Genomic DNA, 26,444 nt, shown 5'->3' with positions numbered 1-26,444 from the left:
TGTAACATACCAGCAGGGTCTCCCGGAGCAGAGCGTCCAGAATGAGGTAGACTACGGTGAAGGGCCTGGCAGCACAACAGAACCCAGGGCAGCTGGGGCTGCCGAGGACAGTGCTCCAAGCTCCAACGCACCAAGGAGGGTGACGGCACACAGGAAGGCGCTCCGGGGCTCAGCCCCTGCTGACTAGCAGTGACCATGGCCACCAGGACAAAACACAGCACGAGACGAGTGGGCTCCGTCCCTGACCTCAGGTCCCTGGAAGAAATCTCAGACCCTCTTTAAGGGGAGCCTGGGTGACCCTCAGGGCTGTAATGCCCCACTCCTCTCTGTGGATCACCGATGCCCATGGCCAGGGCTGCACCCCGGGTCTCTGGGAAGCATAGGGCCGGTAATCAACAACAACAAAGCAGGCCTGGGCCACGTGGACCCTGCATGCTGGCTCCCCTCCCCCAAGCCTCCAGGCGACAGCAAGAAGCAAGACTTGCAGGGACCAGCGGCCACCCGGCCGAGGGTCTTCACAGACTGGGCTGCATAGCTGTTTTCACTGCCACGTGAAAACTCCCCCATATGGCTGCTGTGGGTTACATACACCCACACTGGCTGCACAGCCTCCCACTGACCTGTGTACCCCACAGTTCACCATCACCAGGCTCGCCGAGGGCCACCCACGACTGCACCTGGTGACGCAGCCTGCACCCTGGGTCCAGGCGCTGCAGCAAGCCTGCTTCAGAGTGCACCACAGCACCTACGGACACGTCTGCCACCACCCAGGAGTCCCACACAGAGGGACCCTCTGGGACACAAGATGGCTAGGAAGATAGCCAAGCCTCTCTCTTTTGGAATGGCCAGGGGATGCGAACCACCAAGCTTTCAGTTAGCCTGACAAAGATGAACCCACTGTGGCATTGGGGTGAGCAGGGCTGTGTTGGTGTTTTGCATTCATGCTGTGTGCTATGCTCTGGGAGGGGGGCGCCCTACGGTGGCTGTTAGGAACACTGTACCATTGTCAGCCGTCACTGCAACCCCCCACCTAGATGAGCCCCAGTCCCTGTCCCTGTGGATCTGCAGGGGACCACATTGCCTGTCTGCACCACCACCAGGCCTGCATCCATGGATTTAACCAGCCACTGTCGAGCCCATTCTAACTCTCAGACATCCTGGAGGGCAGAGCAGAACTGCTGCCCAGGATCTCCGAGCCGGTCCCTCGACAGGAGCATACAGCCTCAGCTTTCTCCCACCGAGTGCCTGGCTGGCTACAACTCCCAACCTTGTGAGCATCCCAGCGCTAAACTCGCTGTGCCACCAGGACCCCCATGTCCCTGCACTGGCGTCATCCACAGAGAGAGGCGAACATCAAAGCCAGCCAAGTCAGGGTCGCTGACCAGAGAGCGCTGTCCAGGATGTGCTGGGTCCCAGGCCCCAGGGCAAAAGGCACAGACTCCACAGAGCAGCCAGTGGGGAGATACTGCTGCAGCCATTAATCAGAGCACATCCTAGGGGGCCACCCGTGGGCCGGCTATGCTGTCTGCGGCCGGGTAGAAGACAGGCCAGGGGGTACACAGTAAGAGCTCTAAAGCCTGGCTTAGTTCCAAAGATGACAATCAGAGCCGGACAGGTGACCACGGTGGGCACCCTGTGGCCAATGGTGACCAGCTTGGCTGCAGTCCCCTGCCACCTGCCGACCTGACCGGTCAGAGGCTGCCCACCACTTGGCCAGCCGCCTTGAACCCCGGCTGGCTGGGCGAGTTGCCCGCCACTTGTTCAGCAATTTCACGCTACGCCGCCTGACAATGTGAGCGTGGAGGTCCGATCTCAGCGGCACTTCCCAAATGTCACTTGTTAGTGAACACATGGCTGCACCCAAAATTGCTTTTAATCTCTGGGCAGTCCCTGCCGGACAGCAGCCCCGGCCCGGACGGCACCCCCAGGACAAGCCGAGGCCTGGCTCACGTCTCAATCTGCATCTTGGACAGGCTGTAGTCTGCACTGCACAGCAGACCAGAGCAACCACCAGGTTCCCCGGGCAGCCCTGAAGTCAGGCATGGAAGCCGCTTCCCTCCAACAGGCAGAGCCCTGACCTTTAGTCCCTTCTCATCAGACATTCCCGGGCTGCACCAACACAGGGCTCAGCTGCAACGCAGAGGCTGCAGGGCCGAGTGAGTCTCCCGAGGTATGTCAACCATTCGGGCGGGGGCCCTGACCCTGCACCGGAGGCTGTCACCCCATCTGGGAGGTAAAGGAGGCCTGATCCCTGTGGGGTGTGCCTTTGGGGACAGGAAAGCGGATGAAGCTTCGGGATAGAAGCCCAGTCGGGGGAAACCGGATCCCACATGGAGATAGATGGCCAAGGGGCCAAGAGCAAGGGCTGAGAGAGGTGAGGACACCCTTCCCTCCCCTGGACTCCTCATGACTGAGATGAGTGTCTGCTTTGTGAAGCCACCCCCGTCCCCACCTGGCTCACTTCTCAGTCCCACACGGAGTCACAACCCCCAACAGCCTGGTGCGAAGGGGAGGCTGCAGCCCCTCTCTGGGGGCGGGCCGGGGCACTGGCCCAGGGCCTCCTGGGGAGGAGGATCCATCACCACCCCCTGAACCCAGAAGCCTCACCTCTGCATCCCCAGAGTGCCGGGGGAGGAGGGGCCGGTCAGCAGGAAGGTCCTGCCTACTGGTCTCGGCAGCCACGAGGCCCAGCAGCCTCAGCATGAAGGGCAGGACCATGACAGGAGCCATCCACCCACCAATGCTCTGAAGGGCAGCCAGGAACCTGGCCAAGATGCTCACTGTCCCCTCCAGGTGGCCAGAACAAGCCCCTCTAGGAGGAAGGCCTAGGTCCACTGCCCTCCAGCAGCCCCAGCTTCATTCACCCTGCTTCCTGGGGGGCCGCAAACCCCCAGTCCTGTTACTTGTACATTCCAGGAACTCACAAAAATCAAGCTGCAGAGATGCACATGGTGTCCCATCCTCCCCCCCCCCCACACACACACACACACTCCACTGAGCTGGAGTGAGTCCGGCCCTTGGTCCCACTCTCCCTCCACACGGACCCCAAAGCCGTAGGAGCGGGCGGGACGAGGCTCACTGCCGAGTTGACCCCGACTTGGCAGAGGAGACCTTCCCTTCCCGAGACTGTCAACAGCTCGTTCTCCTTACTGCTCACCAACTCGGAGCAAACACACTATGGGCTCCCCTCCAGCAACACCGACGGCAAATTACCATGGCAAACCCAGGGGACACCGGGATGCGGCCTGCGGCAGGGAGGGTGGCAGCAGACAACACGGCGACCCGTGGAAAGGAGATGCAGTGTTCACACGGCTGATGGTGCAGCCCAGTCCCCCATCCCTCGAGATAGAACACAACCCCGAAACCCACAGCGGCGGTGCCCACTGCCCGAGGCTCTCACCTGCGTGGCCACTTTGCCATAGTCGATCCAGCGCAGGGTGGCGAAATTCGTGGACTCGGCGCAGTTGAAGCCATGGTTGAAGCCAGCGTGGTAGCCGTAGGGGAAGGTGATCATGAACTCCCCGGCCTCCTGCGTGATCTGCGGACAGAGGTCTGTGGTAAAGGGCAGGGCCTGCACCGGGCATCCCCAGGCCCGAGCTCGGGGAAAAGCAGCAGCCTGGCCTCTTCCTGCAAGGCTTCCTCCGGAGGCGTGGCTCTGTGAACACGTGTCCACAACATCCCAAGATGGCGCGCGCCCACACGCACACACTAAGTGGCCCACGTGCCCCACTGCGTCCCACCACCCCAGGCAGGGAGCTTCTCCTGCGAACATGTGCGGGGAGTGGGGCATCTCTCACTTCAAAGATGGTTTCACCTCTGCCCACAGCACAGTGCTGGACATCTAAGGGGCCATCCACTCGGGGGGCTGCTCATGGCAGATGCAGAGGGGGAGACAGCGGGGGAGAGTGGGGACCTTGCAGGCAGTAGACTCTCTCTGGCACATCCTGAGCAGGGGCCCCTGTCGGTGGCCGTGAGGGCAACATCATGTTGCCATAGAGGGGGTGGGGATGGAGGTGGGGGCGGAGGGGAGGGACGAGGACACTCTCAAAATACACGAACACTTCCAGTTCCACGTGTCTAGGGCAATCAGGGCTCTGATCGGGTGTCTGAACCAGACCCCAACTCGGAGGAGGGAGGCACTGGTGGGGGCTGTGCAAGCACCAGACTAGAGCTTTCCTGGAACCCCCTCCTTCCCCTCCAGGGAGGGTCCCTGCAGGTGGCCCTGTCAGCAATGGAATCCAGCGTCCCACCAATCAAAGACAAGACAAGTGATGACCAGAAAGGCTGATGGCCATGCATGGCTCCCACATGCTGGGCCGCTCCTGGGACTTGACCAGAAGCTGGGAGAGGTGTCGATCCCGTGGACTGTGCCCCTTGACCCTGGCCACCTTCACTACAGATGCCAGCCTTGTGAGCTTCCCTTCACTACAGAGACGGGACCTGGCACATGGCGAGTCTCTTCTTGTGCGGCATCAGATTGTGTCCTCTGGTGCCAGCAGGGCCAGCACCCCCCCCCCTCCCGACACACAGAGAGAGAGAGAGAGAGAGAAGGATCCAGGGAGGGCCCTGCTGCTTACCCCCGGCCCCCACCCTACCCCACATCAAGAGTAACCTGCAGCCCGGCCCTTGATGTCTGCCTGGAGGCAGCCTCATTGCCGGCAGCAGTCGCCTGCTTAGTCTGTCTGTTAGGACACCAGGAGCAGGATGGCCCTGCCTCAGCTCACTCCACACTCAGAGACCCCATTCGGGGCCAAGTCATGCCCACAGGTCCGGGTTAGGGCAGAGCAGGTCCCTTTGGGAGGCAGTTGGACCATGACCTTCTTTGCGTGGCTCTGCCGGTTTTCCTCCAGGCCTCTGTGACGGACCCGTGGGCTGCTGGGTAGGCCCTGGAGTCAGTTCGGGGCACTGGTGAGCACAGCTGCTGGGGCGTGCGTGGACAAGCCTCAGTGCTGTCACTGTGGCCTGTCCTGTACCGGCTTCCCAAGGCCTGCTGGGTTTGGCCCCACTGTTGTAGCCACTAGCTGATCCCGCCCGACCTGGAGGGCCCACCCTACCTACCACTTTCCTGATGGCAAGTCAGCAGGAGTCCCACCGTCCTGGCTTCTCCGGAGCACCCTGTGTGTGCTTTGTGGTCCTTCTGGCCCCCGTGCCAACTCAGTGACCCCTGTGTCTACAGGACAGGGTGGGCTGCCCCTTAAGGGTTTTTGAGACTGGCTTTTTACAGGAGCAGAAAGCCTCATCTTTCTCAGGAGCAGCTGGTGGTTTCTAACTGCTGACTTTGTGGTTAGCACCAGGCAACCCGTGGTACATTCAGCACACGTATCCCAGGGAACTCAAGGCGCAGACGCTAGCTTGGGCCAAACCTGAATCCTCCAGGTGACGGCTTTGGACTTAGAACTTTAGAGAGGAGAGCTCCCTGACGGCTGATGTCCCCCCCCCACTGTAAGGTGCCCTTTGATTCCGACTGCTGCTTCTTCAGGCACTGAGTAGATCTGTGTGGAACAAATCCACAGACAGCTTGCCCGTCTTCTCCCCCGAGCCAAGAGGAGGAGCTGTGTCCACACGGGGCTGGAGCCTTCGACTCCAGTTGGTGGGGCAGCTTCCCGTGTGGCGAGCGCGGCGGTGTCCCTTGCACGTCGCCAGCTGTTCCAGCATCTCCCTCCAATCTGGGGGCCTCCATCTGCATGGAGCCCAGCTTAGGGAGCCAGGTCACGCAGGCTGGACGCAGAGTGACAGGATGCCAGCTAGCCGCAGCCCTTCTCCGACGGCCTCTCCGCAGCATTCACGTCCCTCGAGGGAGCCCACCTGGAGGTCGGGCGGCGCTCACCACGGCTGTGGGGCATGCTCTCTGGAGGCAGCTCCCCGGGGCTCCACGCCCATTTTCCTGGGTGTGCATTGTCACACGGCCACGCAAAAGCTGCCTTCTGCCAGGTGTCTGCCTAGGCACCCGTCTTTGATGTGGGTCTGCTTGGGTTGACTTATTCCCCCGAGGGGAGCCGTGTAAGCAGTGCAGGAGCCGTCAGCCCCCTGGCTTGGAGAGACTGGGGGGAGGGGGGTGCACAGAGCTCCAAACAGCAGCTACAGCATCGAAGTTCCATCAAAACGGGCATGGATGGAGAGGAGCTGTCTTTAAGGAGACAGGAGATTTCTCTTTTCAAGTAATTGATTGCAACAATCAAGTCAGTGTGCGTGAAGCTACGCCTTTACTTTCTTTTATGAGCGGCAGCTGCAGGTGGCCGCACAGGGGTCACTGGGAGGGACAAGGCGGGGGTGTCTGTGTCCCCGGCAAGGGCCTTTATTCTCAGAAACAAGCATTGCTGACTCTGACCCCCCTGCCCACCTAGCTCCTCTTCTGTCACCAAGTGACAGCCCTGCCCAGGACAGGCCCACGTGGCTGCACCAGATGGTGAGCTGGCCCTAGAAGCTGCGGGAGACAGCGCCATCCGCAGGGATCAGGCGAGGCCTCCCATGGAGCCTTCCTGAGGGTGGCAGGGTCCCGGGGGCTGGGGGCGGGGCCGGGGCCACAGACAGCTTATGCTCCTGACAGGAAATCTCCACCAGCAGCCCACGGCGCCTGTCCTCCACATCACTGCGCTGCACTGCCCCGAGGATGAATTAGAAAGCGCAGCAATGAAGGATCGGGTGCAGCTGGGTGATCAGCAGAGGCCCCACACGCAGCTCCAAGAGGGCTTCTTGCAGAACAAATGGGGATGCCAATGGCAGACTACAGAAATACACACTTGTAATAATTAAAAAGCTCAGCTATTGACTGGCCTCTTCGTGAGGTAAATACCATTCAGGAAACATCTCTATGCCAGGGGCGGGCAGGAATGCAGATGAGGGGCCACAGGGCACTCCGAGGGGGGCCATGTGGGGGCCCAGAGCAAGGAGCGTGACTGAAGCCGGAGGGCCGTGTGGATGTCAGCAGGCCCTCTGGAGACAGATGGGAGGGGGACCTGCCTGCGATGGGCCGTCCAATATTTCATACCCAGAGTGGGATGCACGGAGCCTGCCCTTCTCTAGAGCCACCCTTCCAGAAAATTCTCCACAGACTGCCCATAAGGGAAGCCCACCCCAGTTCTGTGGGCAGCGCCAGGGACAGAGGACGCTATGCAAGCCAGGGGAGAGGAGTCAACGCCCGCCCTCCACTCTGGAGACGGCGGCATCAGTGAAACACACTCCGACTGGCATGCGCCCCACCAGGTCCCAGAGGCAGGACGGCGAGCAGGAGCGAGAGCTCAGGGGCAGGGTCCTCCTGGGGAGCTTCACGCCAGGGACGGGCAGCCTGTGGGCGGGTGGCCTGCTTCATCCATCTTGCCCTGAGGTGTGTATGTGACTGGTTTGGCCTCTGGAGCAGGAAATTGAAGGAGCTCACCCCTTCACGTACAGGGGAGCCAGGATTTCATCTCTGAGCAGGAGTGTGCTCCCTGAGGACGTGAGGGGGGGCGGGCAGGCTGTGGGTTCTTTCGGCAAGGCTGCAGGAGGAACTCAGAAGCTGGTCCATCCAGTGCTTGGGCCGAGACTGCTGAGGGGCTGGTGCTGCTCCGACCTCCGGCCCCAACTGGAGAGGGGCTGGGCAGGGAAACCACTGTGCCAAGCGGCCTCCGGAAGGTGTCCACATCCTATGGGCACTGCGGAGGGCAGCCCCCAGCCAGGCGGGGACAGGAGGGAGACGAGGGTAACAAGGAACAAAGACCCCACCACATCTAATCCGTCCTCCCCATCAGCCCCTCTGCTGAGCTGGCGCCCTCTTGGCCTGCCTCGGTCCTAACCCTTCTGCAGGGTGCCCTTGGTCTGCAGGCAGGGCTCGTGTGCAGCCCGGACGTACCCGGCTGAAGGGGATGCCGTACTTCTTGAGGATGATGGGTGAGATGAGGGTCATCTTGTGGCGCAGGAAGGCGTCGCAGCCCTGGGAGCTCCCGGGGAAGAAGCCTGAGGCACAGAGAGAGTGGTCAGCGCGAGCTGATGCAGGAGGACCCGCACCGCAGGGACATGGGGGTCAGCACAAGCCAGCACCACACGGTCACATCCCTGAGAAGGCTGGCACAGAATTGGGTCCCCAGGCTCCTGAGTCTCTGACAACAGCAAAGGTGACACAGGCTATGAGAGCCTAAGTCCCTGGGAGGGAAGCAGGCCTAGAGAGGGGGGGGTGGGGTGTGTGTGTGTGTGTGTCCATCGTTGAGACATGGGCAGCTGGAGCAGCCTGTGGGTGTACATTCTCACCCAAACAGAGCCCTGCAAGGACCAAGGGGCTGGGGGGGGGGGGGGGAGGCAGGGTGATCTCATGTGACCACAGCAGGGCAGGGGTCAGGACTGACACCACCCACATCGCCAGCATCTCCGGAGCCCTGAGGAGCCACCAAGGGGTGCCAGCACCCAGAATACTCTAGATGCAGACAAGCCATACTCTAGCACCCCCCCTTCCACAGTCACAATTCACTGGCAAGTGGAACTTCCAAGAGGCGTCGCTGAGAAGGTCCAGAGAGACCAACAGCAGAGCTGTGCGCAGCTGAGGGGCCGGGGGACGGGTGTGGACAGTACCCGTGCAGTTGAGGGGCCGGGGGGCTAGGTGACACATACTGAGGCTAACCCCCAGGTGGGAGTGGGAGTCCCTGGTTTGTGCACACACTGCACCATCTCAGGGTACCTCTGCCCAAAGGCAGGTGAGGGCACAGAGGCTGCCCCCGCCTCCCTCAGGAGCCAGGTACATGGACACTCACATGCTAACAGGAAGCTACCGGCCCACCAGACCTGGAATAAGACACATGAGGGAGGGAGGGAGGGAGGGAGGGAAGCACGCAGCCGTGTGGGCTAAAGGGTCAAGCCCTGTGGGCTCCGACAGCAGCAAGTGGCGGCCGGCTCTGCCCTGCTTTCTGGGGCTTCTGCAGGGGGTGGCAGGTGGCTGTGTGCTGGGCTCTGCGCACTCTCCCCACGTCCCTTGGATGTGGGGTGAGCCAGGAGGGGCCCGTCCACTGCCTTCCTGCTCTGCGCCTGCTCCTGGTATGGACCACAGGCAGCAGGTCTCAGCCCCTCACTCCCCCGGAGCAAGAATTACAAGGGGACTGCCGATGGCAAGGGCTAGCACTCCCAGATGTGTACCTGGCTCCCACCTTACTGACATGAGAGTGGGCACCTGCTCACAACACAGGGGCCCGTGTACCCCAACCCGACCACAGGGGCGCTCACTGCTCCTGCTGCTCACCCTCCGCACTCGAGCCCATCTGTCCACCCCCAGCTGCTCCAGGCAGTGTCCTGGCCCTGTACCCTTGGGGTCACGACGAGCCAGAGAAGAACAGAGGTCTCAGCCATAGTCCATGGAGAGTGGGCCCTGTGTCCCCTCCAGGAACCCACACAGGGACCTTCCCGAGACCAGCCCCAGGCCTGGAGGCCAGTGAGGGCACACGTGTCCATGTCCGTGTCCATGTCCGTACAGTACACAGGACCCAGGGGGTGCAGGGGCGCAGGGCCTCCACGGCTGCCAGGATGTGTGCGGCACGGGTTCTGGAGCGCGCTGCCTGGGCCCACGACTTCCCTGAGCACTAAAAGCATTTCAATTAGAATTACGAGTGCCTGCCACCGCCGGGCACTGCAGTTCTTCTCTTTAATGCAAGCTCTAAGTGGCTCTCATTAGGACGCTAATAAAGGCGCCCGTGGTAAGTGATTAGCACCCAGCCCGCGCCAGCACATTGCGGGGCTCGCCGCGGCGCCACACTCTCCCACGAGCCCATTTAGACACACCGATTCATTCCCAAGCCCAGCACACCTTCCGCCCCGCGCCTGCATGGCCTTCCTGATGCAGCCCCCCCACCCCCAAGAGTTTGAAAGAGACCTCCTTAGGCTGGCGTGCATGCACCTGTTCCTGGACTCGGCTCCTGGCCCTCCCTCGGAGGGCCCCTGGGGGAGAAGCTGCAAGGGGAGCACCTCCCACCCATGCCCTGATGCCATTCCCTGCCCTGCCAAGCTCGGGATTCTGAGAAGCCGCAAGACCCCAGGCCTGACTTCATGAGGCCCTCTCGCTCTCCAATGGAGAGCATGCTGGGCAGCTGACTGGGGGTGGGGGTGGGGTCAGGATCAGCCCCAGGGTGCTCTGCCTCCCAAGTGGTCAGTGGCAGCTCCACAGGGCACAAATGACCACGGGGCACATCTCTGACAAAAGGGATGTGACCAGATGGGGCAATCAAGTGAGGGGCCCAAAACAGAGATAGGAGGGAGGCAGGTAGGTGCTGGCTCACAAGACCAGCACCGAAGCAATCCCAGGGCCCTGGTGGCCGGCACTCCTTCTTCCGACTTCCCCCACCCCCGCCAGGCCTTCCTGGGATTCTGGGAGTGACATACAGTAGGACATTCCTATCATGGCCAGGAAGGGGGCGAGGGGACAACGACACAGAGTCTCTTCATCCAGTGGGCTGCGGTTTTCATTTTACTAAACGCACATGGTGGGTGGGGCGCTTGCTCTTGACCCCACCCCACACACAGGGCTCAGGTTCTAACCCACAGCTCCCCAGACAGCGGGGTAGAAGGGACCACACAGCCTCGTCTCTCGACTCCGGGACGGCCGGTGGATTTAAACTGCTGATACTACTGGCAGGGATGGCGGGAGAACAAAGAGCAGAAACCGGGGCCTAAAGCAGCCAGGCTGCATCCCGAGACCCGCTGCCACACCACCAGGAGGGCCTGCACATGCTCAGAGCTGCTTCAGAAGCGCAGGGAGGGGAACCAGGGGACCTGCTGTGGCACCTCATCTGACTGGCCGGCAGCATTTCAGCCTTTGATCCCTGCCACCACTTGCTCCCCCAGAGCTCAAGGCCCACCTCACTTCTGGCTTGCCCTGCATCCCCAAGTCTTTCCCTGGGGGAGCCCTGGAAGGTGGGCTGTGTGCTGAGAGCCTAAGGAAGCTTCTTTCTAAGAAAGCCAGCTTGGCCCCTGGGGCCTCCTCCAGGTCTGCTCCCAGGCAGGGCACAGAACCTACTGGGAAAAGAGGGGCAGAGAAGACAGCACCTTCGTACCCCCCCACCCCCCAGAAACCGGGTCAGTGGACAGAGACTCAGAGGCAAGCGAGGTTCCTATGGGAACCGATGGGAACCAGAAGGGGCCAGGCCACATGGGAGACACAGTGAACCCCAAAACCCACGGTCCCAAAGACAAGGCCCCCCAGGGGCCTGCTGCAGGGACACCTACCAATGGCCAGGCGCTCCAGCCGCTTGCCGTGCTCAGGAGGGATGGCGTACCTGAGGAGAGACAGAGGCGGTCAGTGAGAGCTGGGCACTGCGGGGTGGGGGTGGGGGTGGGGTGGGGGTCTGCCCAGGAAAGATCCATAGGAAGTGAGGGTGTTGTTGGGGGAGAGAGGCAGCTGCCAGCATGCGGGCCACCAATGGAGAAGTCCCTACAGGACACCACACCTCCATGAGCCACGGCAAGGCACACACACACACACATAGGAATTGGGGTTCTGCCCCGTGTGGGGACCAGTGCACAGGGGCACGTCTGGTACAGGGCAGCCCCACAGCAGCCCCTCAGCCCCACGCAGGGCCGGCAGCCAGCAGGAGCAAGCACTTGCATGGGTTTTGCTACACGTTATGCACTTGAAAGATGACCCAGGTGGGAGTTGGCACACAGCGATGACTGCTCACAGCATGAGCACCAGCCCGACCCCCAACCCAGCTGCCTGATTGCTCCAGGCCCACCCTCTAACACCCCCACTCCCGTCCCCTGGCCCCAGGCAGATGAACAGTTGTGTTGTGAAGGCCAGCGGAGCTGGGTACTGTGGGCCCCCACCCGCCACCAAGAGCAGAAGTCAGTGTGGAAGTGAGCGAGATGGGTGCAGGCTTGAAGTCGGTGGGGCCGGAGGAGTGGGGCACTGTGTCCACCCCAGAGAAGGAGAAGCCCGAGGGGTCCAGCCCAGGCCCTCTGTGGCAGGAGGAGCCACAGACAGGGCCGCAGAGCGTCCAGGTCCTGCAGGGCTGGGGGCCTGGGCTCTGGCTGCCAGGCAGTGATGATTAATGCAATATCCTGGGCCCACAATGCGGCGCTCACTTAATTACCGCCTGTAATTGGGAGTTGTAAAGATAAGATTAATTGAATCCGGTGGATGTTAAAAGTTTAATACGTTGGAGCCGGCTCCTCCGTTATCGGCAGTGGCAGGCTGTGGGGCACGGGCCCAATGCTCACACCAGAGGCCCCTGGGAGAACGGAGGGAACTTCTGGAAGGAAGGCAAGCGCCAGACGTGAGCAGCTCTTCCTGCCGCTTAGGCCCTTCCCTACAAGGGATCCGCTCCGGGGGAGGCCAGGGGGCTGGGAGCTGAGGTGAGCAGGGCAAACAGCACCACAGGATGGGCACAGTAGGTGAGGGGGTCCTGGTACGGACCTGGCAAGACTAGCACTGTTCAGGAAGTAAGTCTCCGGGTCCCAGCCCCCGGGTTCAGAGCCTCCATGATCCTCCCCAGAATGCCTGCCCAGCCAGGCTGGCATAGGCCATCTCTGCCACTGTCCCACCAGCCCTGCTCACACACATACATATGCAGGCACACACAGCCCTCCACCTCACCTGACGCTCAGTCAGCAGCCTGCCCACTGCCCTGTCCCCAACCCCACCCCTAGCTGGCAGCAATGGAACCCCCCTAAACAACCCCCAACAGCTACACCCTGCCCCAGGGGCACTACACCTACCCAGCTACATCCCAGCCCAGGAACACCCCTTCCCAGGAAACACCCCCACCCAACGACACCCAGCCCCAGGCAACACAGGCACACCGGCCTGCAGCAGGAACAGAGCCTCAGAGACTGGGACCTGCCTCAGAGAGCAGCAGCCAGTCTGGGGACTAGGGGGTGGGAGGTCTGGGCAGTGGCCGCAAGGAGGCCAGAACTACCATACACACAGCGTGGACATCACCATGGTCATCTGAGGGGCTCGCTTGGGGCCCAGCTCCTGGAGCTGAGAGGAGGTAGGCAGGGCCCAGGGCAGGGGCGGGGGGCGGGGGGGGCTGTGTGGCAGGGCCCAGCGGTGAGGGGAGGGGCCAGTTTGCAGCCAGGCAGTCAGAGCAAACAAGCAGAGGGGGATGCGCTCTGGGCAGCGAGCCTTTGGCCGGCGGTGGCCACTGCCATCTCGCCGCCACCGGGCCGGAAAGGGTGTCCCGGAGGGCCGCGGAAGATGCTATTAATAGTGTAATTTTCTTGGTGTTTTGTTTATTCCCCTGGAATGGCTTGATGGATGTGAATAATTATCAGACTATAAAAGCCAGCAAATGTGCTATTTTCTATCGCTCTAAATCATCAAACAAATAAAGTGTGAAACAGCATTTTTGAATATAATTTTCCCCTCTAATGGCTTAGAATTATTATCAAGAACAATGAAAATAAATAAGCAAATGCCTTTTGAGTTAAAAATTAAATGCGTGTGTCAGGAAGAGGGACATGCACATAGCGGCGGCTGCGACAAGGGACAGGGCTGCTCACCGGCCCCCAGCCCAGGCCCTGTGGAAGCTGCCTTCTGCTTGACGGGGCGCTGGCTGGCTGGAACCCATGGCCAGGTCAGAGGGGAGCCATGCCACAGAGTGAGAAGCCAGCCCTAGGTACCCCCAGCTGAGGTCACACTGCCTTCCCTCCAGCAGGCCCAGGGTCCCTCCTACCTTCTCCCAGCTGCCAGCCACCCCAGGGTGCTAGACAAGTCAGTTTTCAGAGGGGCCCAAGGTTTGAGTCCAAATGAGGTCACTTCTGGCCAACCCCTGATGGCAGTACAGGCAGAGACTACGCAGACCCAGGATCCGGGAGCCCAGGGACCCCCAGGGAAGGGCAGAAGACCCCTGTTCGGCAGTGCAGCACTGGTGGGCGTCCCCTCTGCTGGGCCAAGTGCCAGCCGGGCTCTGCGGAACCCTGTGCAAATGTCAGCACAGCCAGGCTGTAGGGAGGTGAGCAAGTTAATTTCACAGTGTCTGCACAAGGTTGGGCAGGCGGGAGGCCTCGCCATTTAACGTGCTGTAATCATAGAACTGAGAGCAGCAGGCAGGGGCTGCAGATGCCTCTACCTAGGCCCCGAGTCTACGGTGGAGCCAGAGGCCCCCTGGCCATGGTGAGCCACCCCGCACACCCCCAGGAAGAGGACGGAAACGCTGCGGCAATGATCCCAAACGGCTGTGGGTCCAATCGGATCTGCCCTCACTGCACCCACTGTTCCAGCCCGAAGCTCAATGGCCAAGAAGGGATCGGGGAAGCTTATTCCCAGCGCCCCCACCCCTCTGAGCACTTCAACTGCCCAGGGGCCCCGGGTAGGGGGGGGGCTGGTCAGCTTCGTCCTCCACCCTCAGGATGGAGGGGCAGACCTGAGAGAAGCAGCAGTAGCAGCAGGGGCCTGTATGACCCTTGTGGCCTGTAGACTGCACCTCGACAAACCGGGGCTCCCCTGAAGCTTCGTGGAGTCCAGGCACAGGGGAATCAAGGACTGACCCAGGTGTGCCCCCGGGGGGGCTCCCTGAGGTGCAGAGCTCTCAGCTCCAGAGACCTGGTCACCCGAGTCCCCATGCCCCTCTGGGAAGGGCCCCAGTGCCCCCCTGTGCTCTCCCAGACCTGGTGTGACAGGCACACTGCCAGGTGCCGTGGAGTCGACTCCGACACAGGGCAACACCGCGTGCAGCGACACGAAGCACTGAGCACACTCGCGGCATGCGTTCCTAGGGAAGCGTGGGAGTTGTGTCTGAGGACAGCAGGCCAAACTGACCCTTCCACTGGGTTGTCAATGACCCCAAATCATGACATTTTCATTGACACACACAAGGCGGCAGATAACAGGCCTGGGGGTGTGGGCAGAGAAAGCAGGGTCGCAGACAGGATCACTACCCACCACCCATGGCTGGCAGAGACGGAGGAAGCTGGCTCTAGGAAGGTGATGGGGGGGCAGGAGGCAGAGCCAGTGGGGGAGGGGGCTGGGCAGCACACCCAAATCCTTGGCATCAGGGAGGGTGGCAGCAGCCCCGTCCTGCTCACTAAGGACCCAGCCTGGCTGGCCGCACACCACGTCACCTGCAGTCAGAGAAAGGGGCAGGGGCAACACCAGGACAGCTGCTGCCAGGTGGGTCAGGGCTTCAAGTCCACCCACAGCACCACAGGAGAGGGACCGGGCTGTTGTCCCATGGCAGGGCCCTGGGCACAGCGTGGGCCTGCCTTGGGGGGTCCAAACCGTCAACTTAATGGCTGATCGCCAGGCCTTGCTGCAGAGGAGCGCTGGGTGTGACTACGGTTGACCCTTCAGTGGGAGCCGAACAGTCACACAGGTGCCCCCACTCACACCAGTCTCCAGGGGACCAGTCCCAGTATAAACACACCTCCCTAAGGCAGGTGGCACTGGGCAGAGCTAGGCCCAGAAACTTATGTTTTTCACCACGAGGCCAAACCTACAAAGTCACGTGCACATCTGCTTGCTGCGGGGGCTGACATGGGGAGGCTGTAGAAGAGGGAGCTGGAAGGGTAGGAACCAGGAGACCAGTGGGCCTGCTCACCGCAGGCTCCCATCTCACCACCAGGCGGGAGGAGCCCGACGTCTGCAGAGCAGCCTCAGCCGGCTCTGTCGAGCTGGGTGCACGCACTCAGGTGTACTTCTGCTGATATTCACGGGTCTGGCCTGGGAAGGCACAGCTGCGGGCCTCCTCCTGCAGGAGCCAGCAGGTCAGCACAGCCAAGAGAAAGCCTGGAGCCACGAGGCCACACAGGCAGCCCACACACCCCCGGCCAGCTGAGCGGGGTCCAGGGAAGGACCAAGGACCAGGGTGGGCGGGGCACGTATCTGATCACAGGCCCGAGCAGGTACCCCGGGAGGCTTCCTGGGCTCTGCCGAGGTGGCTGCAGAGCTGGGGGTGGGGATGGCGTCTCATGCCTTTTAACCGGTTCCCTTTTTGATCATCGGCAGACGTTTAACCCATGTGCCTGTATCCACGGAAACAGGAGACAGCATGAACAGCGCCCAGCACACACAGGCATCAGGCAGGCCCGCTGCCTGGAGACATGTTTGCCGACAGGCCTGGTGGTGCAGCGCTGTGGTCAGTGAACGCCCGCAGGGCTCCAGCTGTCTGCCTGGGGTCCCTGGGCCACGTCGTCCTCTGGACTGCAATACTCACGCAGTCTGTCTGCACAGCTGCAGGCAGGGCAGTGAGGCCGGCAAACCGCACCCTTAGCGGTGGCGAGTGGGGAAGGGGGTGTCTGCGGATGAGTCCATTGGCTCTGCACACTTGCCCGGCTGGTCAGTGACATCGATGCCGCTGTAGCCCGCATCACCACCTTCCCGGGGCCTCCCCGCACATGCTAGTTGGCTGTGGAAACCAGCCACCCACAGGGATGGGGACAGAAACAGGGGCAGGTGGGGAGCTGGCTCCTCCTCCCCCTCCCCACCCCCATCTCACACAGCCCCTGCTCCCAAGACGGCATTGAAGTTGCTTCTGTGGGGAGAGGGACATGGTTTCAACATGGACTAAAGAGGCGGTAGGCTGCCTGGGGGCTTGCAGGGGACTGGACATTGACGCAAACGCCTGCAGAGGCCAAGGCCACAAAAGCTGTTCCAGGAGGGTCATCTGCTGCTGTCAGACTCCGCCGCTGTCCGCACAGACAGAGGGCCACACAGACTGGGTCGGGCCGGGCGGGCCAGTCAGCAGAGGGGCCAGAGTCCTGGCTTTGTAACCCAGGACACTCAACTCATCTCTCTCTCTCTCTCTCTCTCTCTCTCTCACTCTCTCGACTCTGCCACTCAATCAATGTGGACTCACACAAGGGCGCAGGGCAGGACAGGGCAGAGCTGCCCTGTGAGTCCCTGAGTGTCCCCACTCCCGCAGAGCAGCTCATGGTTTCCAACTGAAGACCAGAGGCTGGCAGCCTGACCCCAGCCTGCAGCCCGAGGCTCACTCACCCTGGGGCCCAGCCCCACTGACCCTCCCCTCCACTGCGGGGGCTTTCACTCTCAGGACCACCTGTTGCCTCTCACCATGGTCCTCAGAACCCATTTGGGGGCTCCCCACACTGTCCTGAACATGAGGCTATGTCCCACCTGGGCCGGGGCCTCACGTGCCCCTTTTTCCTTCTCCTCTGACCATGTGGTAGGACTACATTTCCCAGCCTCTGGCTGTGAGGTGGTCATGTGACTAGGCATGGCCAATGAGATGTGGGCAGAGGTGAGGGCCTCTCCAAGGCATAAGACCCTCCCAGCATCCTACTGTCCCTGCTCTCCCCCAGCTGGGCACCACACAGTGGGGGGTGGGTGTCCCTGCACTCCACCTACTTTCCTCCAAGGAGCAGGCGTCACGCCAACCAGGACACCAGAGCCTCTGAGGCGCCAGGAATGCCCCCTCCTCACTCTCGTGGCAGCCCAGTGGCCCCTCCCCCTCGTGGGCGTGACACGTAACACCACAGGAGCTGCCTGTCCACATGTCCTGGGGACCCATCAGGGCCCACGACCACACACTCAGTTTCCACTACTGCAAACCCACAATGCCGCAGAATGCGGTGGTCGCTAAGCTTGTCGGACCACATCTCATCTCTGGACCCCCAGATGGTCATGAGTCGGAAGTCACACTGACAAGGGGAACTGGGACCCCCATTCAAGCCCCCACCCCCCACCCCAGGTCCCACTCCTGCTCACAGGTGTTCAATCCCAGCCCCACAGGCAGCTGTCCTGAAGAGTTTCTATGGATGGAACTAGTCTCAGGTCGGCCTTGCAGTCTCTAAATGAAAGAGTATGTGCCAGTACAGGCTTTGGGATGGCGGGGGCCACACGGGAGATCCTGTGAGCAGTGCAGGTGACGGCCACTAAGGGCGAGGGAACCTCTGTCCTCCAGCTCCATGGCGTGAGTCCCACCCACAAACTGTGGGCCCAGAATGGGACCCGCCGACACCCTCCCTTCCATCTGTGTGGTCTCTTCTCCCCCACGGGAGCACCAACATCCATGCCAAGTGAGGACGGGGCTGAGAAGGCTTTGCTGATTACTATGGGTGCCTGAAACACACACACACACACACACACACACGCACGCACGCACGCGGCTCTTTTTCCTGCTGCCTTGACAGCCACTCATCCGGAGTCTCCACGTGGGACGCTGACCACCTGTGTCTGTGGTGAGCCTCCTATCCTCAAGTCACGGCTGGGGTCCCATGCAGCGGCTGGCCCAGGGCAGTTCAGCATGCTTGAATGGCTGAAGGGGCTGGGAGTGGGCCCCACAAGAAGTGTGCCCTGGCTCTGCTGTCTTTCTGCAAATCTCTAACACTTACTGACGGAGACACAAGCTCCCAGGCCAGTGGCGAGCAAGTCGCCAGGAGACCAGCAACCAGCCTTGGAGGCAGCCAGGCTGGTGTCCTCGGGGCGCCAGCTTGGGCTCCGAGCAGACGTTCCCGAAGGCCCTGGGGTTGGGCTTTGGGGAGGACATGTAGTGGGACTTGTCTCTAGCAGAAGGCTGACTTTGCCCAGCCTGCCTCCCTGTTCAAACCAGTCTGCACTCCCCAAACAAACACCAACTGTTCCAGTCAGGATCACCAGACGCCCCACCCTGCTGCACCTGGGCAGAATGGTGGGGGACTGGATGTGAGCGCGTGGAAGGTTGTGGGAAGCTGCTGAGACTGAGGGGTGGAGTCAGATGCACACCCAACCCCCACCCTAGCCACCCTGGTCCAGCCCAGGTTGTGTTTCCCAAAGCAGTCACCAGAACAATGGTGGCATTAGGGCCAGGTTTGCTATTGGCCAGTCCTGACCAACAGGCACCTGAGCTGGTGGCCTCGGGCCAAAAACAGGAGGGCTGGAGGGGGCCAGTCAAGGACTGCGCTGTATGCCAGCCCCCCGACCTCCCAGACCCACAGAGGCCACCACCAGCCTCCAGCTGCACTTGGATGGCTGCTCTCCTGCCCCGGAGACACTGGCAGGCTGGGGAACGGAGAAGGGCAGACTCACACCACTCCCATTTCTCCAGAGCACATGTGCACACACGCATACACTTTGCCCCACAGAGATGCATGCATGCACACACGTGCACATGAACATGCTAGGCAATGCAAATACATACTCACACAGCACTGCATGCTCTCACATGTGCAGGCACCTGCAAGCAAACACCCGTGTGCTCACACGCGTCCATCAGCACAAACAAGTGTCTACACTGGGTCAGTCTAGTGTCCCTGGTTTCCCAGGTCTGGGGCTTCCCGGGCTGACAAGTCCAGGAAGGTCCAGCTGATCACCCTGACACATGTGCAGGAGGCTGCGCCACAGGCACGGATGTTCCAAAGATGGGGAGGTGAGCAGAGTGAATCCCTGCCCTTGAACTGGAGGGCTGGATGCTCATAGCTGGTGACTGGCTGCTGACCGGCTGGTGACCTGCAGGGGCTGCCTCGGGTCTGAGAACCTTGGCTGAGCCCACAGGCCAGGGACACTGCACACCGCAATGTAGGCAGCAGGGAGGGGACCCGTGCCTGAACACCAGGGACAGGGTCCCCACTGTGGCTGCAAATCCCCCAGATGCCTGGGAGACACACACGGGCCACTCACCAACACCCAGACTCCAGCCAGGCCCGCCCTCCACCATGCACCCCACCCACGGCCTCACACAGGCCATGCTGGTCCTGCAGCACCACCTGCTGGCAGAGAGCGGGAGGCCACTTCCACAGACTGGCAGGGAGAACAGGGAGAGGAGCAGCCTCTCCCCTTCCCCTCCCCACCCACCCACCACGCAAAAAAGAGATGCCAGCACCTCCTGGGTCTCAGGCCCCCAGCCTCCGGTGTGCCGCCCTCTCCCCACTGCAGCTGCAAAACAAGCAACAGGAGCAGACTGTCCAGCACTGCACACCCAACCCTGGGGCACAGACACACACGCACGTGTGCGCAGCAGCAAAGGAGCAAACACAGGGACCCCGTGTCCTGGCAGTAGAGGAGACCCAGACCAACGCTCAGCTCTCCCGATGCAGCAGCCAACCCGAATGCTCGGAGCAGAGGCAGGGAGGCGGCCGACTACATAGGCCCCAGTCAGGTGGGAGCGAACGCTGGGCGGCACTCCCGGGGATCTGCACACACAGCCCATGCGACGAGGGCAGAAAGCGCACCAGGCCGGACCCCACTGCACATGCCAAGAGACAGAGGGTCCCGTGGTCTGCGCACCCAGCTCTCCTTCCCACGTCCACTAGTGGTCATCACCCCCTCTCCTCCATCACCCCAGAAGCATCTGCTTGGTTCCCTTGCTTCCCCCTCAGGTCTCTGCAGTGAGAATGACCCAGCCCTTCCCACCAGACCCTCAGGAAACACGCGAACACATACAAACACACACTTGACCTGTGACAGCTGTGAACCAAAGGGCTTCTCTGGGCCTGAGGTAAGTGCCCAGAGACCACCAGCCCTGTGTGGGGAAGCCCGCTGCCACCCTAGATTGAAACCCCGGGAGCTTGTCCTTTCGTCTTTTGTTTTAAAGAAAGTGCGGTTTTCCCGACAGTCCGCCTGGCTGGTGGACCCTGGCGAGATGGTGAGTGCCCCGGAGCTCGGCCCTCCAGGTCCCTCAGGAAAGGCCTCTAGGCCATCAGTCAGCCAGGTCCAGAAATCAGTCCATCAAGGAAGCAAGGATCTGGGGCCACTCAGCTACAGTGGGAGGCAGGGCGGGAGAGCAGGAGCTCCACCTAGTGGCCACCAGAGAGCAGGCCACACAGGTCCCACCCAAGGGCACACACACACACACACACACACACACACACACAGGCACACATGTACACACACGCAAACACGCAAGCATGTACATACACACAGATACATGAGCGCACAGCAGTACATGTGTATACATGTGTGCACACAAAGGCACACAAAGAGACAGTCTTATGCGTGCACGTGCACGCGTATACACAGATCCTGTCTGATTTGCACTCTGGGAGGCAGCGACAGAGGGCACCCTGCCCAGGAGCTGGGGCCGGCCCAAGACCCAGCCACCCATTGCTGGTCCTCACACCCGGAGCTGTGGAGCCAGTGTGCAGCCCTGGCCTGCCCTGCCACCGTGGGGGGCGGGCCCGGCTTGAAGGGGGTGCTAAGAATGGGCTGCACCCTTGCCAGCAGCTGTCATCTTAAGAAACACACTGCCATCGAGTCAATTCGGACTCTTAAGTAAGAGACCCAATAAGACAGCCCAGCGCTGCCCTTTACAGGAATAGAGAGCCTCGTCTTTCCATGAGGAGCAGCTGGCAGCTTCAAACCGCTGACCTTGTGCTCGCCAGCCCGCCATGTCCCCACTCTGGCACCAGGGCTCGGGAAGCGACAACATGCTTGCCCTGTGAGCCAGGACGCTGTCGGGGACAGCACCACCAATGGCTGGGCAGAGGCGTGTTTTGAGTTGCTGCCTTCCCGAGCTGTCCCACTCACAGCAGGCACGGTCGGGTCGGGTGCACACTGCTTCTCACTGCACCAATGCCGCTGCCTCATGGGTGGACTGCAGCAAAAGCACGACCACACTGACCCTGCAGACGGCGCCCCGGGTGGGCCAGAGCTCGTGGCGACATTCAACCGCTGCTGAAGCACCGCACAGACAGACCCTCCAACCGCATCCCCCGTGCAGTCTGCACCCCACCACCCATGACGCCACTGCCCCCTCCTCTCCTAAGCTTGCCGGCCAGAGCGGGGGACACTTGAGGGGAAGGGGAAGGGGGCGGGGAGGGGTGCTAGTAGCATGGCTGATCCAAAGCAGTACCCAGGGCGGGACAGGGGGCATTGTCCTTCCCTGCACCTCATCCCAAGTCCACACCGGGTGGCTAACCCCAATGGCAGCAGTGAGGGTGGGGGCCGGGTCAAGACAAGAAGCCCCGGTCAAGTCCCCAAATCCAAACCAAACCAAGGCTGCGGCCACCAGGTGAACCCAACTCATGACACCGCACAGTGCCAGGGTAGAGCTAGACTCCACTGGGTTTTGAAGAGCGGACTCTGGCAGCTAGGTTGCCAGGCCTTTCTTCCTAGGGTCAACCATTCACCTCAGCTCCTCCTGCTAGCTCAGGATGCCTGCCAGTGTGCACACGGGGTGTAAGCCCCACCGTGCTGTGTGCACAGCATGGAGGAAGCCATTTTCGTGCTGGATTGGCACTCATGGCAGTGGGTGGAGTGGGAGCCAGGTGGCACCAAAACCAAAACACCAAACTCACCGTCATCCTCACAGCGACCCTGAGACTGTGAGGCTACGGGACCCTGTAGGACAGGGTGGAACGCTGCAGTGGTTGCCAGTTGCCACGACTGTAAGTCTGTGGAGCATAAAACGGCGGGTGCAGCTGCGCCCCAACACACAACCACTCTATGCTGGCAGAGCTCCTGTCCTCCAGGCCAAACTCAGGGGACCTGTCGCTGGACCCGCCACACCTTGGGGGAAGGGGTGCCCTGGCTGGGGCGCAGGCCTGCTGGGGTAGCACTGCCCCACTGAGGCCTGGCCGCAGGAACCCTGTCCAGGGACCAAGGCTGCCGCACGGCCGCAGGACGACGGAAGACTGCCCAGGGCACCCCTGTGGCCACCCTCCACGCCCATGGCGCTCAGCCCTGACCTCAGACAGGGACGGGTGGCAACCAAGGAGAGGCCACTTGACGCCTAGCGCAGGCCTGGCGGTAGCGGGGGTGGGGGCTCTGGGGGAAGGGCGGCGCGGGGCCTCACCAGGACTTGGGCTCGCCGAAGTGCAGGTAGTTGATGCTGTAGAGGTCCATGTCCTCCGTGTGCCAGGCGAAGGTGGTCTTCCACATGCCGAAGTACAGGTAGGGCGTGTTGACGCCCTCGATGACCGTGCCGCACTCGCGCTCCACCATGTCCAGGATGGTCCGCAGGCTGCCGATGTTCCACTGCGCCACGTCGTCGTCATACAAGGAGCCGCTGATGTCCGCCCCATAGATGGGGGACACAAAGGTGAGGTTCTTCCAGTACTTGCGCTCCAGGTCGTCAAAGTCCTGGTGCCGGGGCGTGCAGTACCTGGCCAGGGGACAAGCAGCGGGCAGTGAGGCTCAGGGAAGGGCCAGAGCATCCTGCTGTCCACCCTACCCAGTGCCCACTGTCGCCCTGGGCCACTGCCTAGACACACACTGGAAGGCTCATTCCAGGGCTGCAGTGGGCCCAGGTCTGTGCACTGGGGGAGGCAGGGGTAGGTGGGGCACGGAGAGCGTAGACAGCGGGGATGGTGAGTGGGCTGCTCTGCCAGAGTGTGTCCGGCATGTGCGTGCCACGCGAGCCCCTGCCCGTGGACGCCGAGTGCAACACACCATGCAGGCCCAGGACCCCCAGTGCAGGGACAGCAGACCGGGCAGCCTGCTCTGAGGGGAGCCCTTCATGATGAGAGAGAAGCTCCAACTGCGGGCACCCTTGCACAAGCGCTCCCCAGGGGCATCCCCATGCCCGGCCCGCGTACTTCTCGCTGTTGGCCAGGCGGCGGTACTCGCCAACGGTCATGGCCTTCTTCTGGATGTTGTACTGCGTGAAGAGGCCCGACTGGCCCGTCACCACCTGCTGGATGGGTGCCGGGATGACCACGTCGTCAATGTCGTCATACGTCTGTCGCGGCTTCCACTCCTTCGGGGGGATGATCTGTGGGAGAGGCATCTGCCTGTCACCTCGGCCGCCCCGAGCCCCTGAAGTGACAGCAGGAAGCTCCCAGGCCTCTGGTCAGGCGCCAGGGGTGCAGAGGCTAGTGCAGGGCTGCGGCTCAAGCCCCCCAGAGGGTCCACGGGAGAGACACTGGCCCACTGCTCTCACTCCGGGCAGCTCCACTCTTCCACCAGCGGCTGTGCGTAGGAACCGACCGGTCCACAGCAGGGCACAAGGCACTGGCCCCACGACACTGGACGCCCACCACACACAGGAAGCGCCAGGACCAGGGGCAACCTGGTGCCAGCCTGCATGACGGCAACTGGCTGAGCCAGTGGTGGGGTGCTCACTGCTCCGTCCCCAGCTAAGACAAGGCACCTGACACGCAGCCAGACTAAGACAAGCTAGGAAGGAAACCTGGTGGTCACTTCCAAATAGCAGGCAAGGAAGATCGCGTCTCAGATCCTGAGCAGGTTTCAGGAGAAAATCAAACTAACGCCCTAGAACAGCCTGGCGACCCAACTTCCAAAGATCAGCCACCAAACCCCATGATCACGACAGCCGATCTGCCCCTGGTGGTGGGCACATTTCAGTCCCCTGTGGTGAGGCTGGGTGGGCTGACTCTAGTCTGCATGGGGGGGGGGGGGACCTCAGGCACTGGACCCAGTCACTCTGTGCCAAAATTGCTAGGACACAGCCCCACACGCTCCCACGCCCACGCCGACCTTGCCGGCCACGGCCACACTGGTCCCACGGAGCGCGGGCGAGGGGCAAGGGTGGGGAGCACAGTGGCTCGCTTACTACCCAGGAAGGCAGAGAGTAGGCGGGGCGACAAACGAACCCAGAGCTAAGTCACCACACTTCTAGTCCTGCACTCCACTCGCCACACTCAAGATCTCAGCCAGAGGCCTTCTCTGGAAACCCACGGGGAGCAGGCAGGGAGGCCCACATCAAGGACGCGGTCCTGGTGGAGGTGGGGACGCGCCACGTGAGGACACGGCTGCAGGAGGCGCGGTCTCGTCATCCTTGTTTCTGAGGAGCCTCCTGGCTCACTTCTTCCACGGTCACGCCATCCACCAGGACAGACCCCCGTCCACCAGGACAGGCCCCCACTGCTCAGGCGGCGTCAACCATGGCTCTGGGCCTGTGTTTGCAGTGCTTGGGGAAGCTGGGGAGCGACACTGGTCTAGCATGGGAGCTGGGGACACCTCCCAGAAGACTCGACTGTCCAGTCTGGGTCTTCTCCACGACCACTGCCATTGAGTCCAGCATCAGCCTCGGTGCCACCAGCCGGGTGTGCCCGCCATGCCCGGGGCCCCAGAGTGCCAGCAAGGACTTGAGTGGGGCAACAAACACACCAAAGGCAGCCGGGACAGAGCAGAGACGTGCAAGAGCCAGGCTGGGCGCACACGCACACACAGGCATGAACACACACAGACATACACACGCTGCTGGCAACACCCTCATCTCCTGGAGCCTGAACTTCCTACTGGAGGGGCCTGCCTCAGGCTGAAGGCTCTTACAAGGGGAGCCGGGGAGACCCTCACTCGAGGTCAATCAGAAGGATCCCCCTGCACCTTGAACTTCCGGCTCTCATAATCAGGCCTTCAGCAGGTCTGCGCCAGACCCAGCTGGAGCCAGGCATCTGGACCAACTCCATGGGGCTGGGGTGCTCAGGTCAGACTGAGTCACCCCCATGCTGCCTGCTGCGCTGGGGCGGTGGGCAGGCAGCTGGGAGTGCAAATCCCAGCAGGGTCACCTCTGGTGGATGGGTACAGTGGAGCTCCCAGAAAGGAAGAAAGGCCTAGGAACTGAGCAGCTCACAGTGGAAATGGTCAGTGAGACGAGCCCCACAGAACACAGAGCTGACCAGCACAGGGTCACGAGGAGCCAGAGCCAACTGGACAACACTTCACAGCAGGAGACCCCTGGCCACAGGGTCACAGAATAAACAGGTGCTCACTCACACACACACAGGTGTACATGCACACACGTGTGCACACAGGCACTCACAGGAGAGCCAGATGGACGAGGGCAGGCAGAGGAGATGCCCGAGTCATAAAACTGGTGGCCTGAAGGATGAAGCCAGGGCCCCTGTCTGTAACAAGTAGCCTGCCCAGGGCCACTGGTCCCCAGAGAGTGACAGAGATGGCCAGGCAGCCAGAAGCACCAGAGAACCCCCTGTGAGAAAGGAGAAGCATGGGTCCTGGCACCTGTGGGGGTGAAAATGGGGTGCATGTGGGGCTGTGTGCAGTTGTGTAAGGGGATGCACATATGGATGTGCAGTGGGGGGGGGTTGTGTGTGCGCACAGCTCTGTAAACAGAAACAGGTGGGTGCAGGTGTGTGGGTGTGCACGTGCCCACTGTGAGTCTGTGTGTGAGAAGTGAGTGTGTGCGGTGGTGTAAGCATGTGAGGTGGGTGCACAGGTGTGGGGATGTGAGCAGGTGCTGTGGTGGGAGGTGTGCAGGTGTGGGCACATGCAGGGGCGTGAGGTGTGTCTACAAAGGTGTGGGTGGGAGACTGTTGCGAAGCCTGTCAGCACACCGCACACCCTCCACGTACTGACCGCCCGGTGGGCCTCACCCCGCTACCCTGCCTCTCTAGCACCATCTCCCTCTCACACCCAGCAAGAGATGAGCAGACCAACACCCCTTGAAGGAGCAGGAGAGGGACCACGCAGAACTGAAGGTCGTTGGGGCCTCTCACCGTCATCGAGCCCACCTGCAGGTCAGTACTCACGGCCACCCTGCAGGACCCGGGCGTTTCCCAGGCTGTCACACTTCACAGGATCAGGAAGCCTATCTTCCTCCCTTGGAGTGGCCGGTGGTTTCGAACAGCTGACCTTGCGGTTAGCAGCCCAATGTGAAACCACCACCCCACTGGGGCTTGTAGAGAAGACTCAGAAACTC

General features: G+C 61.7%; 1 protein-coding gene across 4 annotated transcripts in view; it reads right to left on the bottom strand.

The window, feature by feature from the left end:
* KDM4B (lysine demethylase 4B) overlaps positions 1-26,444 on the bottom strand; it is a 105,920-nt gene that overhangs the window by 38,997 nt on the left and 40,479 nt on the right. For all 4 annotated transcript variants that reach the window (XM_075545269.1, XM_075545277.1, XM_075545285.1 and 1 more), the window contains exons 4-8: positions 23,359-23,534; positions 22,617-22,925; positions 11,179-11,228; positions 7,829-7,932; positions 3,401-3,538 (exon numbers count right to left, since the gene is read on the bottom strand). In XM_075545269.1, coding sequence (XP_075401384.1) covers positions 3,401-3,538; positions 7,829-7,932; positions 11,179-11,228; positions 22,617-22,925; positions 23,359-23,534 — 777 coding nt within the window. The remainder of the gene's footprint in view (positions 1-3,400; positions 3,539-7,828; positions 7,933-11,178; positions 11,229-22,616; positions 22,926-23,358; positions 23,535-26,444) is intronic.

The sequence above is a fragment of the Tenrec ecaudatus genome, chromosome 1 (assembly GCF_050624435.1).
Source record: "Tenrec ecaudatus isolate mTenEca1 chromosome 1, mTenEca1.hap1, whole genome shotgun sequence".
Taxonomy (NCBI): Eukaryota; Metazoa; Chordata; class Mammalia; order Afrosoricida; family Tenrecidae; genus Tenrec; species Tenrec ecaudatus.
Note: the sequence above shows the minus strand (reverse complement) of the source record. Positions and strands in the feature narration are given on the sequence as shown.